General features: G+C 40.5%; 1 protein-coding gene across 1 annotated transcript in view; it reads right to left on the bottom strand.

Annotated features, from left to right (window-relative positions):
• tafa4b (TAFA chemokine like family member 4b) overlaps positions 1 to 12,226 on the bottom strand; it is a 32,566-nt gene extending 20,340 nt beyond the window's left edge. The window contains exons 1-2 of the mRNA XM_014967359.2: positions 11,814 to 12,226; positions 256 to 411 (exon numbers count right to left, since the gene is read on the bottom strand). Of these exons, the coding sequence (XP_014822845.1) occupies positions 256 to 411; positions 11,814 to 11,928 (271 nt within the window). The 5' untranslated portion in view covers positions 11,929 to 12,226. The remainder of the gene's footprint in view (positions 1 to 255; positions 412 to 11,813) is intronic.
• Positions 12,227 to 24,594: the final 12,368 nt, after the last annotated feature.

The raw sequence follows: 24,594 nt of genomic DNA, 5'->3' as shown, positions 1-24,594 counted from the left end.
CCTGACAAACACTGAAGTCGCCTTTGAGTTTAACACCAAACTTTTGTTGTCGACTCCAGCTGACAGATGACAGCCATGTTTCTCACATGACTCAATTCCCCTTTTCTCATGCAAATAAGCAACAGAAAAGCCATCAAGAACGTTTCAATTGCAACAACCGGTTGTGTGTGTAAGAGTTGAAGGCCTTTGGGAGCTTAAGGAAGATAAAACCAGTGATTGGACCGTTCTCATGAGTTATTGTCGCACACTTTTTACCTTCCACGCAGGAGGGTCTGGCTCTGGTCGTCCCGGCAACCTGCCCCGGGAAGCAGGAGCACTTGACGGTTTGAGATCGCTCCTCAATCTTGTTCTTGTTGCAGCAGCGATGGATGGCCACCACCTCGCAGGTGCCCTGCTTCACCTGATACGACACTGCGGACGACAGACACGAGGAGGAGACACAAATGAATCAACTTTCCAGAGGCACGCCGGTGGACTGCTGCAGCAAACTGCCAGGTTCAAATTCGAACCGCGAGACGCTGAGCAGTTCTTTCTGAGGATGAAATAAATCTGCTGAAGTATTTACGGATGTTTAAACGCCTTGGTTTATTCCAGGCTAAGTCTTTGATTCATAAATAAACACTCTTTAGCGACGCTCTTATCCTCCGCAGCGTGGCCTCATTAACTTCACCACAAAGGCACCTCTGGTTTTGTCATTGCACGCAGAAGGAAAACACAACAGCAGTAGATGATGGGGGGGGAGAAAAAGACACTCGTTTTCTTTTGAGTCGTTTTTAGACAAAGTGAACCAACTAATGGAAAAGAACCGATAAAAGAACCACTCCCTGGAAACCACAACATTTTTTTTCTTTTGAGCGTTTGTGTTTGTTTTGTTCCAATCCAAAGTGTGTGAGTATGGTTTCTGAATATTTTAGGCTGCGATTATTGCGTTTTTCACAAGACGCAATGTAAATAATGCCTTAGTTTTTGTGATTGCTTGTGGTTGGGCTCCTAAGTTTACATACCATGACAATTATTTAAAGCACCTAAAATATATAGGGCCATTTGCTTTCAGATAGTTGTCTTTGCTCTTTTTTAAAATCATAATGACAACTAAACAATATAAACTTAATGGTACTCAATTCTTAGAATATATTCAATTAAAATCTCTTATGCAAAGTAAATATGACCCACAACAACTCATTATAGATCCTAATGAAAGAATTAAAATTGCGTCTAGAAAGAAAAAAACTAAGTCGATATTCAGAATGTTAAACAGGATTGATTCAACAATATCAATACCTACTTCAAAATGGCAAACAGATCTGAATATAAACACAGATTGTGACTTCTGGATTGACATTTGCAATAATATCTCATATATGACAAAAAAAAGCTGCTCATTCAGTATAAAGTACTTCACAGAAGTTTTTCGGCATCATTCCTCCCTTCTCATTTCATGTAGTTCCTGTAAGCAATATAACAAATCCCACCCAGTAGAATTAATTTACCAGTTTCATTAATTGATCCGTCATATGTCTATATCTACCCGTCTTTCATAATTTATTGATGTATTATTATTATTGCCAGTATTAATGCTTTTTGTTTGTTTGTGGTTTGTTTAACTCCTCTACATGGTGATAATATCGTTCATATCACCATTTTTGCTCACACACTCTCATACACACACACGGCTAATAATACAATATCAACTGTTTCCTTTTCTTTGTTAGTTTCGTGATTTTATCTTCCTTTCACTAATGCAACGTATCGGACCATGTATTTTCTACGTTGATATTAAATAAAAGTTAAAAAAAAAGAAAAGAAAGAAAAATCATAATAACAGATATTACCAAACTCAACCTGTTCGAAAGTTTACACAAGCATTCAATCATAAATCCCAACAGAGAAACGGCCAAAAACGCTGAAAATGGTTGGTCAACAAATATTGTTTCCATCTATTATTGAGACGTCTGTACGCGAGCAGAAGCCTAACCGGAGCTGCAGCGTGAACCTGGAAATCCTTCAGAAATGATGTGCAAATAGACTTCTGTTCAATATTAATGTTTGGAACTAGATAGCGTAGGTGTTAAAGTTATGTTTTATTCAGCGAATTAAACAGCCGACTTCCCCGGGGGGAAAGACTTTTATGCCTGGTGTTTGCGTTTACTGTTGGGTAAAATATTTAGTGAATCTAATCTTTGCTTAAGGCTCCTGAATGGTTCGCGGCCGCCTTATCTTCCCTCGCAAAGCTTGTTGTGCTCTCCTAAGAGTTTCGGGCGAGAACAGCAAACCCTTCTGGTGACATTACCAGCTACCTATAAGCCTCTTTACACCGCTGGAAAAACCTTGCTTATACTGTACCGTAAGCCCAGATTCCATTTATGTGCGTGACTTTACACAGACTCTGAAACTTTTCAGGCCCGACTGAGTGCGCCGTGCACAGAAAGTGCGTCCGAACACACACACACACGCACACACACCGTCGAGGGTTCTATTTCTGCAGGCCATGGCCCCTCTCATCCTTTCTGATTTAAAGTTTGTTTGTTCTTCTCTCCAGAGAGCCCCATCAATGATCCCTGGCTCACCGAGGGCGCCCCCCTCCCACCCCGCTCCACCATCATCCCTCCACTTTCATTTCCCTCACTTCTCTGTCTCAGACTCTCCTGAGGCTGGAGCAGCTGCCAGATTACCACACACACACACACACACTCGTGCAAACATAAAGCCTCCATCCACTGATAAAAAAAAAAAAAAAAAAAAAAATCAAGAACTGAAAAAAAAGAACACAACTTCAGAAGACAACTACGACTGCAGCTGTAATTGTATTATTAGTAGGCGCAGTTTAAAAAAAAAAAAAGCTCAGAGTAACTATGTAAAAGTTCGACCCTAAATCACACACAATCAGCTCCCCTTGTTTAATCTTAGTTACTCCCAGAATTAAAATTTAATTTCCCTGCTTTCGCAGAACTTTAGCCGGCTGAAGCCGCTCAGTCTGACGGCCCCCCCACACCTGAGAGAGAAACACAGGCTGTTAGTGAGGAACAAAGAAGAGCAGAGACAGAGTCTAGCAGGTGGAGGAAGGAGGTGCCACGGCCAGCAGACAGAACAAAGAGAAGCTCATCTTTGGCTGCAGTAATGAGGTCAGAAGGCGACCCGGTCTCCTCTAATGACTGCCTGCGTCAGACCTGGGATGGAGCTGTTTGTATTTTTGAAGGGATAGTAATGAATCTTAAAAGTCGGGCTCTGTAAAGGTTTATTGAGCTAATGCAGCAGGATAAATAAGTGTTAAATACATCAATGTACAACTCTGGAAAATATGAACAGACCACTGCACTGAACCCCATTGAAAGCCTCCTGGTTACTCCACCAAATATTGATTTCTGATAAAGCATTAGTATTGTTGTTTCTAAATGAGTATGAACTTGCCTTCTTTGCGTTAGTTGAGGTTTGAAAGCGTTGCATCTTTGTCGTTATTCTGACCGTTTCTCATTTTCTGCAAATAAATACTAAATTTCTGCTTGGAATTTGAGAGAAATGCAGAATAAAAGAACGACGTTCGTTTTACTCAAACATAAACCTATAAAGAGTAAAATCAGAAAAACGGGTCGTTTTAAATGCTCTCTCAATTGTTTCCAGATCTGTATGGTGCTGTTAACATGGAATCTGAGACAAAAATGTCCTTAAATGAAGTTGTATGTGATTAAAATTGTTTGTTACAAGGAATAAGTAATAAACATGCAAAGTCTTAGTTTCTAAAAAAAAGAAATGGTAGAAAACGGTCAGCATTTGGAAACTAACCCTGCCATCTATCAGTGCAACTGTATGTAAGCTAATGTTAGCATTTAGTAAGTAATATTATCTCAAAAACAGGACAGGAAGTTGTTGTTCATGCATTTATTTCTTCAAAATGTACTGACTACTGTAACTCATCATTCACCTGCTTAAGCAAACCATCACTGGGTTTTCTACATGTTGTGTGGAACGCTGCTGCCAGACTTCTTACCAAACCTTCACAGTTTTTATCTCACATCAAATCGCCACTCATCCAGCTGTACTGGCTGCTCAGTATGCTTCGCCGTCTTGGTTCTCGCTCTTAGGATGGTCAAGCAAACACTTGAGACCTTTTAAATCCATACCTCTTTAACAAACTCAGACGATATGAGCAAGACCTGCTGGTTGTGTCACTTATGAAGCTAAAACCTAATTGTGACCACTCACAGAGAATCAGCAGGTACAATTCTTCCAAAAAAAGAAATCAGCAACTCGCTAAAAACCGCTAGTCTCTACGTCCACTTTCTGCGCAAGACTCCACTGATGAAGAAAAACACGTTTCAGCTCATTCGAGGACTGCTGTGGGACATTTGGACGCGTCAACAAATGCTCTGAGAGGATAAAAGCTGATTATTATTTACACTTGAAGTTGAGAAGTGGTGTAGCGTCAATAATTTTCTACAAAATGCGATAATTTTCTTTGGAGGAATTTACAGATGGCCAAAGACACTTTGGTCTTAGCCATTCCTCCACTAAATATCAGTCTCATCCTGCAGGACAAACTAATAAAGATTAATATTATATGAAGTCACTAAAGAAGGTTGTTGATTGGGTAAGACATTTACTACTCATAACCTTTAAACAGAACCCCGTTTTCTGCTGAAACAAGCTGCTTCTTTCGAACTTGAAAGCAGATGGATAAAACCGTGACCTTTTTTTTTTTAGTCATGCATCTGTTTTATATATATAAAGTCTGCCCACAGTTGGCAACCTAATTAAAATCACAACAAAGTATGAATTAATGCTAATGAGGTAAATGCAGACAGGTGTAAGATATGAAAACTACCCACATACTTCTTTATAGAAAAAAGGATTTCCGCTACTTAGAGGACAACAGCAAGAAGAGAGAAAGTGTGTGTGTGTGTGTGTGTGTGTGTGTGTGTGTGTGTGTGTGCGTGCGTGTGTGTGTGTGTGTGTGTGCGTGCCTGCGTGTGTGTTAAGAAGTACAGATGCAGTTTAATGAAAATACAATAAAAAAACACTCCAAGGTGCTCTTCAAGCAAATACTTAACAAAGCTGTGTTTCATGGCCAGTTTTTTAAAAAACAAGATCACATGTTGCCAACATTTCCCACATCATGGAGCAGCAGCACTACATGAAGAATGCTTTTCCTATTTATTTATCTACTGAAGCAAATATTCTGCCTTGTAAAATAACTAGTGATAAAATGAAGCTTCAAATATATGTATTTATAAAAGAAAGCAATGCTGTTGTTTGTTTTTATTTTATAATTTTTTATTTTTTTGCTCCCTCTAGTGAAAAAAACTGTTGTAAGAATTGAACCTGCAACTTGTGCAAAAGGCAGCTGTAGCAAAGATACAGTGTGTTTAGGTTAGCAGTGGTCAAAGTTATTTTGAGCTTTATATGAAAGTACTGGCCAACATTCATGATCAGAAAACGATCTGTACATATGTGAGGAAGCTCAACAGCTACAGCTGAGATAAACTCATGTAGATGAAAGCGTGTTGCTTTCTCTTCAGCACGTCGGATTCTTACTGAAGATTCCTCATTACAATATTTGGCAGCTGGTGTTTTGTCAGAATAAAATTTTAAGGCTTTGTTGCAAAAAAAAAAAAAAAAGGCCAGGAAAAGGTCGACACACAAAGTCGGTTTTGGAAATGTGAAATAATATCAGGCGAATTCCTCAACATATCCAAGCAGTTATGTGCAGATGTATGTGTAGCCTGTAGCTTTTGCCCGTTGCCTTGATTTATACCTGTAAACATCCAGGATGTTTAATCAGTAAGCAAATGTCAGGGGCCAGAAAGAAATCAGCATTTAAAATCTATTTGATGAGGATATTAATAACACCTACAGTAAAATGATAATAATAATAATAATAATAATAATAATAATAATAATAATTTTCTTCCTCGTAATGTTTTCTTGCACTCTGACCTGTAGAACACTGCAAATATTTTGCTTGGGGTGATTTACAGTAAACTGAACAAATACAGCTACAACTTTTCACTTCTGTGCTCATGAGAAAGAGAATGAGCACAAAAGCAACAATCTTGTTTGTAATAAAAAGGATTACCTGCATCTCTTCCTCCTCCAACTGCTCTGCCCTTTGACCTTCTGAATGCACTAAAGCTCACTGATGAACGTGTGAATACCCTCTTTCAGCACCAGAATGCCAGAAAAGCTCAAAGTCCTGGTGGTGTTTCCCCACCTTTGCCTAAACCGGGCAGCATCTTCTCCCACACATGAACCATCAGTAGTGGCGTCCCTCAGGGCTGTGTTCTGTCCCCACATCTGTCCTCTCTGTAAATAAACGCCTGCACCTCGGCGGACCCATCTGTGAAACGACTGAAACTTGAAGAAGTCATTGGTCTGAACCAGGATGATAAGGAGTCTGAATACGGACAGGAAGTGAATCGGCACCATCTGGAGTTTAACTCACTCAAGACAGTGGAGGTGACGGTGTGCTACCGAACAACTCCCTCCACGCTCTGCCGCCTCACCATTTTCAAAATACTGTGGATCATTTCCAGTTCCTAGTAACCATCCTATCTCAGGACCTAAGATCGTCCTCACACACACAGAGCTCAGACTCTGCCCTGAGTTCATCCATCACTGTGAAGTTTGGTCCATCTGGAAAAAACAATAACGAAAAAACCAGACAGGTCCATACTTCAACAATCAATCAGGTTTGGAGCGAGGGTCATCAGCGCTGACCTTCCCTCCACCAAGGACTTGTGCAGGCAGGTGTAGGGTCAGCAAAAGAGGGCAGCTAGCAGCTCAGCATGTCCCACGCGTCCTGGACACACGCTGGTTAGACTTTTACCTCCAGGTCAACAATGCAGACTGCAATTTGTAATAAAAACATTCGGCAGAGAGAGACAGCGTCTTCCCCTCCGGGCTAAACACAGTGAACACCTTAAAGTTAGCTACTCTACTGTGAAACAAAATGAACATATTTGCAGTCACACAACCTGTTTTTTCAATATATATACAATATAGCATAATAATATGTATATATTTGTGTTCGTGTTCATTCATCAATAATCCATTGGGGAGTTGTTGCCACCATGGACGGCACAAGCAGCAGGTGTTACTGTATGTTAAGGAGGAAATTACTTTTTTTTTTTTTTTACAAAGTACCATTTAACTTTTCCTTGAAAGCCTTGACATTTTCTTCTGAAAAACAATTTGAAAAGTACATTTTGAATTCATTCAGGTCTGGGCATGTGCGTGTTGAAGGTAATCCCTCGGGGAACGGGAGAAGTCTTCCAGCTAGGAAAAAACCCAATGTTAGTGAGAGGAACCAAGAAGAACCAAGAAACAAAATGCTCAGGCTCCATGATGAGCCTCCACAGCTTTACCTTCCGTATCAACGTCCTGCTGATTCCCTCCCCTCATCTACAAAAAGATTTATGTGTTAAACATTCAGCTCCCAGCTCTATACACAAACTAACAGTGTGTCGAATGCCTCGGTGTTGCCTTTAAAGCATTCTGTTATGGCCGTATTGGTGTAATAGAGCCCTACACAGCGAGATGAAAAGTCTTCTCAAGCATGGCTAAATGCTTCTATTCCTGCGGCAGGCAGTGGGGGCGTAACAATAGCCGGGCGTTCAGACTGCCTCGAACTGACGGGTTAGTCAGGCGACTGATGTATTCTGACAGACACAGACAAGCAGGAGAATTGTACAATTTATCAAAAAGGCTATGTCTCTCCCTCTGTCAGTTCCTGACAGGCATGTCTGCGGCTGAGAAAGGGCAGGTATCAAGCAACTCCGTTTGAGGTCGTGAAATCCGGATCTGGGAGGCGATGCGGTCTACATCTCAGCGGGAACGCTCGGAGCGGTTTCAAAGGAGCGAGATTTCAGGAATCGCTTGTGCCGAGCGGCGTGAAAACACGTCAAACTCGCTGCTAAGTCAACCCGCTGTTGCTACAAATCGGCTTTCCTCGACCTGTCATCCTTTTTGTTTTCACTCAGCGTCTTTGAGACCTTTCACTTGCCTGCTCCATTTACTCCTCACCTGAACACCGGCACGGCCCATCAATCCTCCTGACATGATTGGTGTTTTACAGGCCTGCATTAGGCCTCCTGTTCATTATCATTACAGGCTGCAGGTAGTGACAAAGGTTGCTGTATACAACAGACGCATGTCGGTGAAATGGGATCACTTGACTGGGCTGTTTGTGTTTTTATTCTTCACAAGAAGTCTTGTGGCTTTCCGAAAGCGACACATAGATGAAAGTGTTACTCCAAAGCGAGCTAGAATATGACGTGAAATGATAACTCTAGAAGCTGAAGGAGCAACTTTTCCAGGAATCCAAGTTGGATTAAGGACCATAAAAGATGGTTGATAATTCGTCAAGCGAGTCGTTTCTGTGCTAATATCCTGCTGATGACCCACTTTCACTTTTCCGGTAACGGAACCAGGTTTTTATTGAAATCAAATTGAGAAGAACACATCAAGTCATGAACTCTGACAGGTCCTCAAGGAATTTGGATGAGAAACACGCCCACAGCATCACAGAGCCCCTATTGTGCATAACAGTACGGTAGGGGCTTTGACTTGCATCAGATCCACCTGGAGTGTTTATTGAAGAAAAACTCAAATCTTTTCAAACAGTTCCAGTTAAAGTCCCAGTACAGTTTAGAAAACTTCACCGATGGGTTGACAGCGAAGTCTTTTTTTCTCTCTCTCCTTTCATTTCTCATGTAGAGCCGATCTGAAAGTTCACACCACCACACCTGCGCACATACAAGCATGAATACTGTCAATGTAGAGAAATCGATTAAGCTAGCTATCATGTTTTTGGACTGTGCAGTGAAGTGCCAACACATGTAGTTTAGAGAACAAACCCAGGATGTTTTTACTGCAGGGCAACAGTTCCATCCCCCATCTACACAGAGACACAGAAATACATTTATTACTAATAAAATATCTCCATATCGCTCATTTTTAAAGTATAAATAGTAAAAAAAAAAATGCTTGAGACATTTATTGTATAGGAAGTTGTATGGGGTTAGCTTATGCTAATAAATATAGCGGTGCCAAAAAAGTGTCAAGGTTGTTGTTTGCTCTGAATTTCTCCACTTCTCTTTTTCTCCATTGCTTCTCTAAGATGGTTGTTGCTTCATGTTTCAATCATCATTGTTTATGGAGGAGTTTTCATACACAGCGAAGGCAACACGAAGCGCTTCAGTTCATCTTCTGCAAAGTTCTGTTCTTTTTAGGTGCCTTTAAAGCCACGCTAGCGCTAATAAACGCCATTTATTTTGTGTGTGTGTTTGCAAAGCATTTCACTTTAATTTGACACGAAAGAGAAAAGAAAGAATGAGTTGCACTCACTTTGTTCACCACCTGCCAAGTTCTTCAATGTTAATGGGGAGCAGGAACATTTTATAATGGAAAAATGTAAATAATAATAATAATAATAATAATAATAATAATAATAATAATAATAATAATAATAATAAATAAATAAATAAATTATATTCTCAGGGTTGATTTGTTTTATTGGTTGAATTCATTTATCAAACAGATTAGCGCTACAATAAGTAGATGAAATTAAGATTAAAGAAATGTGACATACGTGCATCATTTGGGGCATTTTTTGACCTACAGAGCCACCATGTGGCAGACAGAGGTACGACACCCACATTGATCACGCAGGTCCCACAGATGAGCCGACAAAACAGCGACAGAAGCGGCTAAATCCCCTGAAAATGTATCCTGGCAGCAACAACATTCACCCAATTATTTTTCAACCTCAAACTGCATTATGTGTGGATTATTGATATTCTCAAGCCGCCGCCAATTAGAGTAAACCGTCAAATAATAATAATAATAATAATAATAATAATAATAATAATAATAATAATAATAATAATAAAAGCAGCAGTTTGTTTGGGCACCAGATATCTTGTTTCTCGGCGAGTGTGAAATGAGAAGGGGGCCAGGCGATGATGCTGACCTTCACAATCCACAGAGCCTGTAATTAGTCGTGTCCCTGCCGTAAGCAGGCTGCCTTCTCTCTTCACTTAAAAGGAAACTAATACAATCACTTGCCGAAAAAGACTGGATGCTGGTAGCATTTCTTGGGCGCATAAAGGTCACCCTGCACAACACAAACAGCGAGAGCAGAGAAATCGAGAGATAATTAAGGAAACTGTCGTAATTAAGAGCCAGGAAGACGAGACTTGGGAGGTTTCAGCAAGCTTGGTTGGTGTGACTCAGCAAGGAACCGCCCCCGCAGTCATCCTCGCAGAGACAACGGAGGGAAAACATAGGTTTTCAGTCAAGTTTTGATTGTTTTAGACTGAAGAGTCTCAAACAAATGTGTAACATTTTCACATTTGTCACATTATGAACTACAATGCACATTATGCAGCAATGTGGAGTCCAGCAGTTGCTCTGCCGACAGATTCTCCCACCTGAATCTCTGCATCTCCTCCAGAGTCGCTGTCAGTGTATGTGCTGGGCTGCCGTCTCGCTGCAGGTCTGCAGATGTGTCACAAACTCTTCATTTCTAGATTTCTAGACGGCACATTGAACAGGCCCCAATGAAATGTTGGAAACGTGGGGTGTTATTTTACAACCTAAGCCTGATTTAGACTTCTTCAGCATTCCCTCCGACCTGTCTGCCTCATTTATTGGTCTTATGGTATCGATTCTCGGACAGATTGTCTGTATTTATCATGACGTTAAATCTTCTTTTGTCTTCATTATCAGTGGATAACCCTGACCGACATTTTCAAGAGACTTGTCTTGGGAAAACAGAGCGTCTTCAGTCAGAGGCTTCTTCAAATGCACTGTAATATGGACTGTTACAGGAGATATTTCCTGCCAACAGATGCCAAGGATCTACAATAGCTATTTGAATAATTTAAAATTAATATGAGGTATTTCCCTTTGGGATCAATAAAGTATTTTTGAATTTAAATTTGAAATGACTTCGAAAGACTATTTGATTATTTGATCCATTAAAGCTATCAGAATCCACATGTATGTAATGCTCTTTAGATGTGGAAAACAGTGAGCCAGTGTTATTGTCATATATCCATGTTTGTTGTTGTTGTGGTTTCTCAGTTTTGCTTTCTCTCTTTCTGCAGGTGCAGAAGCAGAGTTCATTGGTGTTCACTTGCATCCTCTCTAAGCTTCTTTCTCTCCACTCATCCTCCTTCTTTCCCTTCTCTCTACTCCTGCGTGTGGCTCAGTCAGAACAAATAAAACATATTGAAGTTTGTCGTTCCGCTGAGACGCAACGTGACAAACGTTCAACATTCATACTCTTTTAAAGGCGTCACATAAGCAGGCCAACGTAAACTTTAATGTTTGCAACTTACGATAATTGCATAATAAACACTGAAGGGCCTCAGCTACTCGTGAGAGACATTAAAGTTCACGGCAGCGCTGAGGCAGCGAGAGTCCTCGAGAACGGCGTCGCCTCTGAAACGCTGCGCGTCTGCACTGTAAATAGATGAGATCGCACCCAAACGGATGTGTTTGTGTTGACAGTTTCTGACAGCTTAAGTGCTATGTAGTATCTGTGAAGGCTGTATCACTCAAACAGAAGTATTTTCTTTGCAACCACGCCAAGCACAAGTCCTCGTCTGGGTTACGTTGTTGTTGTCAGAGCGAAATAAAGAGTAAAAACATCTCACACACACACACACACACACACACACACACGCCCTCCGCCGTGACGCAGGCGGCCTGGTTCGCGTCAGGCTCGGCGAACACGTGTTACACCTCTGAAATGACAGTGTAATTAACCTCTCACGGTGGTGGCAAGGGGGGATTCAGAGCAAGACCCCGTGTACCTGTTGGTCCCCGATGATTACGGCTGCCGGCGGACACGGGGTCAACCCAGAGCATCACCAAGGCAACGAGGAAGGCCACCTGCCAAGGCCAAGCTGACCTTCCCCTCAGCTTCATCCTGACAGAGAGAGAGGAGGGACAGGGGGGGCAAAGAGGGAGAAAGCAGAGGAGGCAACGTTCAGGAAGAGGCTGGAAAACAACCAACAAATGCAGCTTTCTGAACAAACAGTGGAGGAGGTGAGCTGCTAAAGGTCAAAGGAAGAAAAACACAACCTTAAAAAACAGACGTGACCCGAGGAAACTGGTTTTTCTAGCTCACATAAGTACAGTCGTATTTCTGTGTACACCTGAAGCAACAGTGGCAGCATTTCTTTGTGGGTTTTTTTTTTCAAATCATGTTTCTGCTAACATTTTTGTTAAACCTACATTGATATTGTACAAAAAAAAAGTCATTATCAGTCATTATGAGGCAAAACCACTAAAGCCATTCAGCCAAGTCAGACTAATTAATACTCATGTTAATGAGTATTAACATGAGTATGTTAATGAGTATTAATCAATATTTAAAGACAATACATGAAAATATCCTGTTTTCAGTGAGTTTTGCTTGTTATGTCATTTACTGATATAAATTTGTTATAAAATAATTACTGATTGCACTTTAAAAATTAGGTAACTTTATGTTATTAAAGGTAAAGTTTAAACAGTAATGATTTATTGGTTAATGTCAAGTTGTCATAACAAAGACATTTTGAATAATGTCAACTTTGTATTAAAAGTGTCAAAATTTACCGAATGACGCTTTATGACAACAGTCATAAATATTCATGAAGGCTTATTCATGTTCATGACAGGTGTTATGTCATGTTTATGACAGTGTCATGTCAGTCTTATTCAACCCCCTTCAAATAAAGTGTTACCTTAGTGGGATTTTTTTTTTTTACTAAACTTAATTTTATTTTCTATTTTATCATTTATCTACCTGGGGGGTTGTTGTAAATGTGCTACATAAATAAACTTTGACTTGACTTGAACAAAAGTTGCATCAGGTTTGTAGACATGATGCAACAAATTGTGAGGGGTGTTAAAATGATTACAGTTCACTGCATATACAAATCAAATGATATTCCAAAAGTATAGGTGATTAAGTTTGGGTTAAACCAACCTGTCAAACATGAATTCTTATTATTCTCTTTTTAACTCAGCTCAAGTTTATTTTTAATATCATTTTTGCAGACGAGTCACTAAGCAGACACAAACCCGATCAACATGAACACACATCGGAACTTCACCTGATGTCGCCTCACCTGTCTGTCTGTCGTCTATCTTCCACTGGCCAGGTCCTCACGGCGTGAAGCTCATGGCGGCGTTCACTCGCACCTCGAATCTCCTCCTCTTCCTCCTCTTCCTCACCTTAAACACAAGATGCCTCTGGAGGAAGGAAAGCACAAAGACACCCTGTCAGACAGCACAGTCTGCCCTGGGGTTGGTCCATGGCCTTGCACGCAGGTCTACCCACACATACACAGGCGCCCCACAAATATATATTCACACACACAGTCATGTTTTCATCACTTGTGGGGACTTCACATTGACTTCCACTAATCTCTACAGCCTAACCCTCACCATAATCCTAACCATCACAGACCTAACCACTAACCCAAAAACAACAATTTCCCTCATGGGGACCAAGAAAATGTCCCCACAAGCAGCAGTGGTCTCCATAACCCCACTTTGTAGACAGAAATAGATTCCCATAAGGATATAAAAACCTGGTACACACACGCACACACACACACACACACAGGGCTGAAGATGTGAAGGCCTAGATTCTGTCAGATCCATTGTTTACAATGGGTTCACCTACCCCCAGGCTAAATGTGATCCCCACTCTAAACATCACACACAGCTCCCCCCACCACCACCCTTGTCCCGTCCAAACACTCATTGTCTGTCATGCGCACACACACGTACACAGACGCACACACACACACACACACACACACACACACACACACATACGCAGATGGACACATAAAACAACATGCATAATAAACTAAAAGTCCAACTGATTTCCAAAATATGTGTACATAAAAGGAAAGCAGCAGAGGGCCCCATTAGCTGAAACATTTAACAGCTGATCAAATATGCCGTAGAAACCAGTGATGACACACACACACACACACACGCACACACACACACACACGCTAAATTTGCACAGTATTTGCAAGGTAAATTCAAAGCCTGTCAGAGGACAGCAGGAGAGACTCTTCCTAATTACAACTGAGTGACAGCCTGTGATGCAAGTGTGCTATCACACACACACACACACACCCCCACACACACACACACACACGCACACACGCACACACACACACACACACGTGCACGCACAAGGTAAATTGCCATCCTGCAATAGTAGTGTGTCAATATGCCTCTCTTTGCAAAGGGGAAAGACTCTGCAGGCTTCAAGAAAAGACAACAGTCACATTAATAACAAAGTCTTCTCCACTCCTCAAACCTTCATTATTCATCAGATTTCATTGATATGCAACTCAGTCCACTAATATGCTGGGAAACTTCTCCGAAAGGACCACGATTGGCTTTCAAACATCGGTGTAGTGCCACTGCCCCCTAGTGAGGGGAGAGTGCAACAGCGAGAACCACAAGTCTGCAAAGCAGGAACCAGAAATAAAGATGCAAACCAACAGAGCAATGAAATAATTATCTGAAAGAGCTTCAGTGAAGTTGGATGAAAAAGGAGAAAACTGTTCATTATTTAGGTATAATTACAAAATATCACTTCTACATTCTTATAGAGCACCCAACATCCACACATTCGCAGCTTGTGACGTTTGCGATCAGAGTTTAAACTTGTGCATTTGTGTGTAACAGTTTGAATCCGGTACAGTATGTGAAAGTATGCAAGGTGCATGCGCTCTGAGAAGTGATTAGGCATGCTGCATGGCTGCACAGAGGCCTATTTCTTATTCCCTTTTGAAAGGCTGAGTCAGGGCATGCATTTTTATCAGCTTTGTTCTGTGATACACTCATTAAAGGAGCACAGCCGTGCATGTGTGCGTGTGTGTGTTTGCGTGTGTGTGTCTGGACGTGGGTGTGTGCGCGCTGCTCGTTGGGAACAGGAGAGAGAAAATGTCCCGTCATCGGAAGCAAAATTGTAACCTTTGTAAAGTCTTCAACAAAACTCAGAGAATGGCTTTAGACTGTTTTAAGAGAAAATTTATTTTGTAAAAAAGTAAATGTAGAGAACAATCAGGGCTTGTAGTCACGGAGATAAAACACGAAAATAAAAACATGCCCAAGAAATAAGTGGAGTAAAGCTGTTGGTCTGGACCTCCAAACCTGCGGGGACTGGTCAGATGTGCAAATATAACAGTGACATATTACATAAAAAAAACCTTTCAATGTTTGATAGTTAAAATATAACATGTAAATTAGTGGAGGGCAACACTTTAGAAGTAGCTGAACGATTATACATCGGACAGTCACTCTATATGCAGAAGGACAAATAAGCTGCTAAAAGGTGTAACTAACGTATTAATTTAACACATTTGAACATATAATTAACTCGCATCTCTTACCCACAAGCCAGTAGAGACTCCCCGGTGAAATAATTTTCAGCATTATGGAGAAATTTACTCCTTGCAATGAAATTGCTAGTAGCTTTGTGAGGCAAAATATTAATTTCCCTGGGCCAAATACCTGTCGGACATAAACACAAACATAAACTTTTTTGTTTTTTAAAGGAAAAAATAATAATCTTATCACTTAGAAATTTTTCTCAACATAAAGAGCCACTGCTAGTAAATAAATGCTGCCTAGAGCTTTAAAACCTATAAGATCCCTCTAAAAGGATAACTTATAAAGTCTAATAAATACCTACAGTTGGAAATTAATATGTTTTGTTAAAAGTACTTTGGGCGTTTTACAAGCATTAAAAACCTTTACAACAAGCAAACCCATCAGTTTTCAACCCAGCTTTTTGGAAAAGCAAGAACGGACATCAAAATAACACACATCATATTTCACTTTTTTCATCTATTATGTGTTTTTTTTTAACTACTTAATCGTTTGTCAAGCTGATTTGTAAATCTCATATCATTTGTTTTTATTGTATGCTATTAGTAGTCTGAAAATAAACTGATATCATTTGATGTGACAAAGAAAACCATGTTGTTGGAACCATAACCAGCACAGCTTGTATCATTTGTATCCTTCACAAATTGAACTCTTAACACACAGAAAACAGACAAAAACCCCAGGCTGCTTAATTCTACATACATATTCTTTAACCAAAGTTATTAAACGCTGCCCCCCCCCACCCCACCCCACCCGACCCGACTAATGGACCGCTCTCCATATCAGGACATTTTTGCAATTGGACCTCAACACCAACGCAGGCCCGCAAAATTCGACATTACTGGCATCCCATACATCACTGTCTATAGAAACACTCTACCAGCAATCATGTCACTTTTCTCCAGGCTTGTAATCAGAAATCAATGGACAGACAGCAGTTTATGCTGCTTTCGCTTCAGAGTGGAAAAGTGCAGCTGTGCTGCTGCATGAGCAGTCAGCTTTGCTTGCAGACGCCGCTGCACCGCCGTATGTCAACGTCACGAAAATGTGTTGGCTTTCTCTGAAATAATCTGAATTTACCGTTAAAAGGACTTCAAGGTGAGTTTTATTAGATCCTCTAATCAACAAGGAAATGTAAGGTTAGCCAAGCTGTGATATCTGATATTAGTTGTACAGCTTTGAACCTGAAACACAAGTTTGAACGTCTTTATGTTAAAGGGGGAGGTGCTCACTTATTCTAGTAGGACAAACACACACACACAAAAACCCTCACACACTCCAGCAAACTGAGCACAAACATGCTCAAGATTATCTGAGCACATCAAGTCTCACCCCATCTAAAATTATCCCTCCTGCTGCATCACCCTCTCCATCTCTTCCCGCCGCGCGTCTCAGAGGGCTGAGAGGCTGAGGCGTGTCATTTCTCCCAGTAATCACGCAGGACTGACACGCTGGCTCATTGGCATGCAACCAGGCAGATCTTACCTCCACCACAAATACACATCCGCGTGCGCCCCACACCTCCCCCCTACCCCCGCCGCCGCAAAACAGACTCATGCACACAATTCGCTAAATTACTCCTGCGGATGCAGACTCTGACCTCATCTGCCGCATCAGGAAACAGGTTTGCTAAACAGTTTTTTGTCTGTCGCCGGTGTCCTGCCCCGTTTGTCAGTCAGAGAGATGATATCATCTGTTAGGTCAGGACAGGAAGTTTCATATCAGCAGAGCTGTTAGAGACAGGAAGCATATCGTTACTGGGTGACCTTTGTGACACATGGCTGTTGCTAATGTTTTCATTTAGCTTTAGGTTTAAAGCTATTTTTGTTTTTTTTGCCCACACAGCACTGTAAAGCTGGTCGACCCCCTGACCTGACAGACCGAGAGGCAGAATGTTTATGTGTGAGAAAGAAATACTGAAATTGTTCACTTTAAAGCGTTCATTTCTAATCTTTAATTCCAGACAAACAAAACATTTCACTTATTTCCAACTCACTGGTTACACCGGTGCACACACTCCAGCCTGCAAGTGTGTGTGAGGTCTCGTTAGTCAGATGAAGTTTTTCATAATCCTGTCCCATGTTGCTGATTGGATTTCTTAATTTCATATTCTTTCTAAAATGACACAAAATTCAGAAAAACGCAACATTTTAAAATCATGGATCAACTTCAGCTGATCATTTTCACCTAAAAACGTGAAATTACAGAAAAGAACTGAAGAGTCCTGAGAAAGATCAAAATATATTTTTTAAGCTGGACCTAAAGTATGAGTTCTACTGTATTTACATGTTTTAAGTAAACCACCCAAAAATGTTTCATGGCTTTTGAGTTTGATTGTTAAAGAAAAATAGAAAAAAGTGAAGAAAGCCAAAGAAAAATAAAATAGATGGTGAGAAGAGGAAAAAGTGTGCAGCATAAACTCTGCTGCAAGTCATCAAATCTCCCTTATCTCAGAACTATCTTGTTTTTTTTTTTATAAGTAGTCCTCCTTATGGTAGAGCCATTTTACAGCAAATGTGTTCTGCGTATTAAAGCAGAATTTAAATCTGTTTCGGTGAAATAAAGCAGGAGGACAAACTACAGATAGAAAAAAAAGAATCTCCGGTTCAATTAGGGCGCCAAACAGAAGTGAAAATGTATAAGTCTGAAGGCCACACACGCGCTTCACAACAGTATCTTCCCCCGTGCTGATTTTTCTTTGCCCAAACACAAACCAAGCAGACAAAGAAGAGGATTAAAAAAAAGGGAAAAAGAAATCCTATCAGTGTAAAACAAAGTGCGTCTCCCTAAGGCGGAAAGATATTGAAAATGAAACGGGCAAGAAGCACAAAGCTCAGTGGGATCTCATGTGAAGCGTTGCAGATTTCCACCGATATGCGCGGTATTAACATTCAGTCGGGGTGTGTAATGCCCGCTCTCTTCCTCCCTCCCTCCCGAGCGAGGCAGCCATTACGGCATGTTGCTCCTCTGCCGTTTCTTTTGGGTCGCTGCGCTTGCGGAGCGGGTGCGTGCAACTACAGACACGCGCTAAATTGCACAGACGCAATCTTGCAAACTTGGACGCCGCGGCGTTCACGAGGCACGGCTCCTCGCGTTCACCCAGCCTCTCACACCTCAGCTTCTCGTTGGTGTTCGCGCTCTCCACTCCTCCAGATCTTCCGCTCCGCTTTACGGATACGAAGATAAGTTGCAGCTTTCTCTGAGAGAGCAAGTTGAAAGATCAGTCAATTCCTTTTGATTACAGTGGCAAAGGTGTGAAATCCCACAATGCCACTGGGCCTGTCTCTCTCTGCTGCTGTGTATATTCTAATAAAATCACCAGCTAATAAGTGAATAAGGGTTTGCTGAAATGGCCTGGCAGGGGTGGGGGGAAAGCTTGGAAGGAGAGAGTTGTGAGTGAATGTTTGAATTCGGGACCATTACCTGACTGTGGTATCGACTGCAGAGTTCAGAGAATGGCCTTGGCTCTAAGGTACCATTACAGCTCAATTGATCTGCCTGCACTTAAGTCTAAATCCCACCTTGTTGCACAAGCCATCGTTTTCAGGATCCAGTGACCAAGACATATGTGTGTGTGTGTGTGTGTGTGTGTGTGTGTGTGTGCCTGTGTTTTAGCATTGTAAGTCCCATTTTTTCAACAAAAGCTATGTTATGGTGGAGCCCAAAGTCTGGGCTCCGTAAGAAGACGTGTCGTTTTGGGGTTAGGAGTTAGGTTCAGGGCCAAGGTGCTCATTGACTTTATGCTAGGTTTTATGGCTAGCCACTTACTGGTTTAGTGTAAGTGGCTGTAAAAATGAATTGGAAATGAATGGTAGACAATGTAAAGTCCTTGTGAAGATAACAAGACATGCTGTGTGTGTCCATGCGTGCGTGTGTGTGTGTGTGTGTGTGTGTGTGTGTGTTTAGACAGAGAAACACTTTAAATAACGGGAGGTAAATCATAAATTCTTTGGAGTTTTTTCAAAGTTTCTATCCAATTCTCTCCTTATTTTCATAAACTAACTCCCATCCTTCTTCTTTTCTCAGTGCTGCATCTCTTCCTCTTCATTTTCCTTCAGCTTATTTCGGTTCGTCGAGGTGGAAGACCACGACGTTTGATGCATGTTTTATGATTTGAAGCAGGTGAACGCCGCTTCTGGGAGTCCAGACTCACTTCTGTAACAAGTAGCAACAACACAGCACCCGGGGGCAGGTTCCTCGTTTTGTTACCCCAAACTAATTCTGAAAAGAAACTGGTGGGGGGAAAAACATGTATCAAACAAAAATTATTCAAGAACTGCAAACACTGGTCTGAAAAGGACGACACAAGAAAAGCAACAACAACAACAAAACAGATGACTGGAACCAAATAAATGATGTACTATAACATCAATAATCACTACAGAATCAGTCTAATGTGCTTTTCATGCTCATGTCATTCTAAGGTGGTAATGTTGCCAAGAAAGCTTTTAAAACCGTCATGAATCTCGAAGACTTTCCGTTCAGTACAGAATTATTTGACTAAAGTCTGATTGGCGTAAGAACTGGACATTTCTGAAATGACCTTTAAATTTCAGACACCAGCACCACCTTCATCAGCCACTTGTGATGAGCACCACACCACTGGGTGGGGGTGGGTGTCAGTAAGCCATAAAAACAAATGCTGTTTCATTTTCTGCTTTGTGGTCCCTCCCCCGCACCCTCTTCTATGCCAGGTCATGCCACCCTGGGAATAGAACCAAATCCACACCAATTGTTCTTTACGGCTATTCAAAACATCATCATTTTGCAAATAATCATGCCTAGAGTTAAAAGGTGGAGAGGAAATTTCTTTTTTTACAAAACCAAAAACAAGTAGGGGAATTTATTAGGCTAATAAAGATTGTCTAGAATATGCATTAAGAAGGCCCAGTTTCTGCTTTCCGTCATCTGAAACCCCTCGACCAGCTTTGGGTCGACATTTAACAGCAAAGCCCTCCTCGGCGCTGCTGACAGACACCAGCGCAGTCCAAGCCCGTAAATCTGCTGCATTCTAATAAAGCATTAAAAGGCCATTAAAAGTCAGTGTCCCCGAGCGCCGGAAGATGGATGGAAAGGTGAAATGGAAACGAGACACTTTTAGATGACAGCGCACACCTGCTCGCAATTCACCGGCGTTCCCCGTTCCTTCCCCTCAAAAACAATCTGCCACATTTATTCCTCTCTGTCTTTCTTCCTTTCTTTCTTTAGCTTCCAGTCTTTGCAGGCTGGAACTCACTTTTTACGTCTTAAAAAAAAAAGAAGAAAGGCAAAACATTTTGACCCAGAGTGAGTAAAACTCGCAGATTCATTGGTTTTTTTTCTCTGCCTGCTTACTCGAGGCATCGTTCCTTTCGCGGTCCGGTTCTGCTCGTCTCCAGCTGGAAAGCGCAACACCGTGCAAATTTGGTTGAAAAGTTAAAAAAAAATAAAAATAAAAAATGAGGAATATTTTAGGTAATTATCTTCCTCTTCTCAGCCTTTTTTCCTCTGCAAATCTGTTCCTATGACCGTTTCCGACGATATTTGCAATTTTCAAATTAACATCCAGACCGTGATGAGGATAAAGAAAACAAGCGCAAGTAGAGATGAATGAATCAGCACAAGGGGAGACAGAATAACCTGGCACGGTAATGAAGGATGCTTCTGCGGAGCCAGCAAATGTTTCCCCACAGAAATGCACCGATCAATCGGCCAGAGTTTGGAATCGACCAATTTTTTTCCCCCAGAATGAGCCGGCGGAGCACTGAAAATCTGATGCGATAAAAACTTACATCAGTTTATAAATGACTCAACCAGCAGCACGGCACACATTTTTAAATGACTAAATATCAAATAACTGAATGTTTTGAACGCACAAACGGGGCTACTCTTGCAATTTCTTCATTTTCTGGCAGATTCAAAGCCTCCTTTGGAGAACGTCTGGATCATCTGTGGCTCTCTTTCAATGATTATTGGTGAAAGTGTGAATGAGGATGAGTGAGCAGCACTTTGTGCAAAGCTCCTCTGCTGTGAAGTCAACGTAACAGGCCGGGTGCTTGACAGACAGAGAGACGGCGGAGAGCATCGGCCATTCATTTTATTCTGTTCTCAAATCAAGATCAATGAAAACTGAGGCACCTCGACGTGAAGCCTGCAAACGCCGTACACAGAGCGGTTCCTTTGACTCAGATGAAAAAGTTCAGACTTGAACTCTGAGGCTGAGAGTCGGTCCAGCAGGTGAAGCGCTGGCTTTGCATTCGATTATATCCAAGTGGAGATAAAACGAAACAGCTGCTTCTCCTCTCTTACGATGCCAGTTTATGTTCATTTGTAGACATGTACACCACAAAAACTCCAAATCTTACCAAGTATTCTTGTCTGGTTTCTAAAGCAAACCCACTTGATGACATAGGAGCTTGTTTTAAGTCACCAATTCCTTTAAGTTATATTTCCACTGGCAGATTATTTCACTTTTAACATGGGAAAAATTTCTTGTTATAATTTAAATAAGCTGCCAGTTAAACCAGCACTGTGTCATCAATACTAATTAATTATTTACTTATTATAAGCTCCTATAACTCACTGAAAAATTCAAGTGCACTAAGATGTTTGAAACTAGAAACTAGACCAGAAATTCTTTGTAAGATTTTCTGTTTTCGCAGTGCACCAATCAGGTTTTTCCTAGATTATCCCAATTTCTGATTTTCTTTGAGGTTTAACACATTGTTTCTGATATATATTTTTAAGGATTAAATCATAACGAAGAGATGAAAACGTTTCAGGTGCTTTGACCAAGCAGATCTACCTGAAACAAAAGTTTAATAAAATTATCCCCATTTAGACATCAAAATGTAAATCCCCCAACCTTCATTAGCTTTTTTGTTAAATTGCACCAAAGCACACGCTGCTGCTTGATCCGTTTTCGTTTTTGTTTTTTTGAATAGAAACGGCGGAGGCTTTAAAAACTTTTTAAGCATTCAATGAGTCACCAAACTCTGATTAGAGTGAAATAAAAGAGAAAATTGGTCCATTCCAGTTTCTGTCCAATCAGATGCGATTTTTTTGGGGGGGCAAACTTTCTTCCTTAATAACCAGCTAGATTTATTCCGCATATCTTTTCACCGGGGCAATTACAGTGTGAGTCAAATAAAAACGAGTTTGGGTAAATCAAAAGGTGAAAATTAAAGAGAAAACCAAAAACTCATAAATAAAAGCGATGGCGACAGCAAGCAGGGCAGCGAGAATCAAGAGGTAGACAAGAAAAAAAAAAAGACAGAAGTCAGGAGAATAGAGAGAGAGAGAGAGCCGAGAAGAGAGAGGAAGCTTGATCAATTGTTCATTTTACAAAGTCACTGAGACGTGTCAGCAGTGTCAATAAGTGAATTAATTTGTCTGTGAGTCTGCGGAGCATGACACCATCACTCTGCTCCCCTCAGACAAGCAGGGCCTCTAACCCTCTGTCACGCGCTCACAAAAGCAATTCCAAACAGGGATTATGCACAAATATCCCAAACAGATCTGTTGACACTTAATGGGTTTCACACAATTATACCGGCTGTGCAGGTTCTAATCCAAAATGTCATGATTTTCTTTATTTGGCGAGGCAGAGTGGGGGGCGGGGGGGGCACCTCAAATGTTAATATGAAAGCGGATGTAAAGTGTGTATGTGATTATTTATGGTAAATAATAATGACTGAAATGTGATCTTGTACAGTATGTGGTAGAAAAAATCACAGATTTATTTATTTATTTATTTATCATTTTGTGCTTCAGATCAGTTTGCAGCCTTTGTCAGAATGCACCAATCTACCGACTGGAGAACAGAAGCAGACGATTTTTCTTTTACCGGCTCCGATCCAAATACTGAAAAGTTACGAATTCAGCCAATTTCAGTCAACAAACAATTTAGCTAATGACATTTAGTTTGGTGTGTTTTGCTTTGAGTTTATTGAAAGGCCTGTCAGGATAACACATTTTTCTGGACGATAAATTGTCCCAGAAGTTATCGCAATAAACGATACAAGACCATTTTCACGTAATATCATGGTAACGGCATAAAAATGCAAGAACACATTGTTAAAGGTCAATAAACGTTAAATCTTAGCAAACATTTAAAAGTGGACCTGGAACATATTTAAAATATCCAAAATAAACAAAACAAGAACAACAAATAAAATGAATTGTGAAGTCCCTGTACAAATGAAATTGTCCTTGACAAAAAGGTCAAGTTGAGACCAAAACACTAGACTAACGACTTTTATAATCCAGATTTTAGAAGAAAGAGAAAAACGATAAATCATGCAAATAGAAATTATTGAGCTTGCTTTCATTTATCAAGCAATTCATTGATTTATTGTTTATTGTTAGTTATTGTATCCTAAGTGTGTGTGTGTGTGTGTGTGTGTGTGTGTGTGTGTGTGTGTGTGTGTGTGTGTGTGTGTGTGTGTAAATCATTACTGATATAAATTTGTTATAAAAGTATTACTGATTTCACTTTAAAAATTAGGTAACTTTATGTTATTAAAGGTAAAGTTTAAACAGTAATTATTTCTTGGTTAATGTCAAGTTGTCATAAAGACATTTTGAATAATGTCAACTTTGTATTAAAAGTGTCATAATTTACCGAATGCCGCTTTATGACAACAGTCATAAATATTCATGAAGGCTTATTCATGTTCATGACAGGTGTTATGTCATGTTTATGACGGTGTCATGTCAGTCTTATTCACCCCCTTCAAATAAAGTGTTTCCGAAGATTCTTATTGTTAGCTAACAAAAAAAGCATGTTTGGGATTGGAGATGAAATCAGATCTCATTTAGTCACGGGGAAATTACGAAACAAGTTGCATCAATAACCAACCAGGCTTGATCTTCCTGAGTGACAGGACTGAGCATCCAACCAATGAGGGGAAAATGTCGAATAAAACAGAAACAAAACAGTGGGTGTACGGAAAACAGTTCACATTCAGTCTTTTTTTTTTTTTTTTTTAATTTTTTTTTTTTTACAAAGTATGTGCAGCAACAAAATGGAGAAGCCTTGCAATGCAATTGCCTCAGACACCCCAAAAGTGCTTTCCTCCATCACGATGAAATCACATTTTAAGTAATTCAACCTGCACTTTATATGGTCAACTAAAGCTAAGTGTTTAATTAAAAAGCTACACTGTATTTAAGCTATTTTTTTATTTTATTTTATTTTATTTT

Source organism: Poecilia mexicana, unplaced genomic scaffold (assembly GCF_051168715.1).
Source record: "Poecilia mexicana isolate PSO_F unplaced genomic scaffold, ASM5116871v1 scaffold_5, whole genome shotgun sequence".
Lineage (NCBI taxonomy): Eukaryota > Metazoa > Chordata > Actinopteri > Cyprinodontiformes > Poeciliidae > Poecilia > Poecilia mexicana.
The sequence above is the reverse complement of the archived record's forward strand: the minus strand, read 5'-3'. Positions and strand labels throughout refer to the sequence as shown.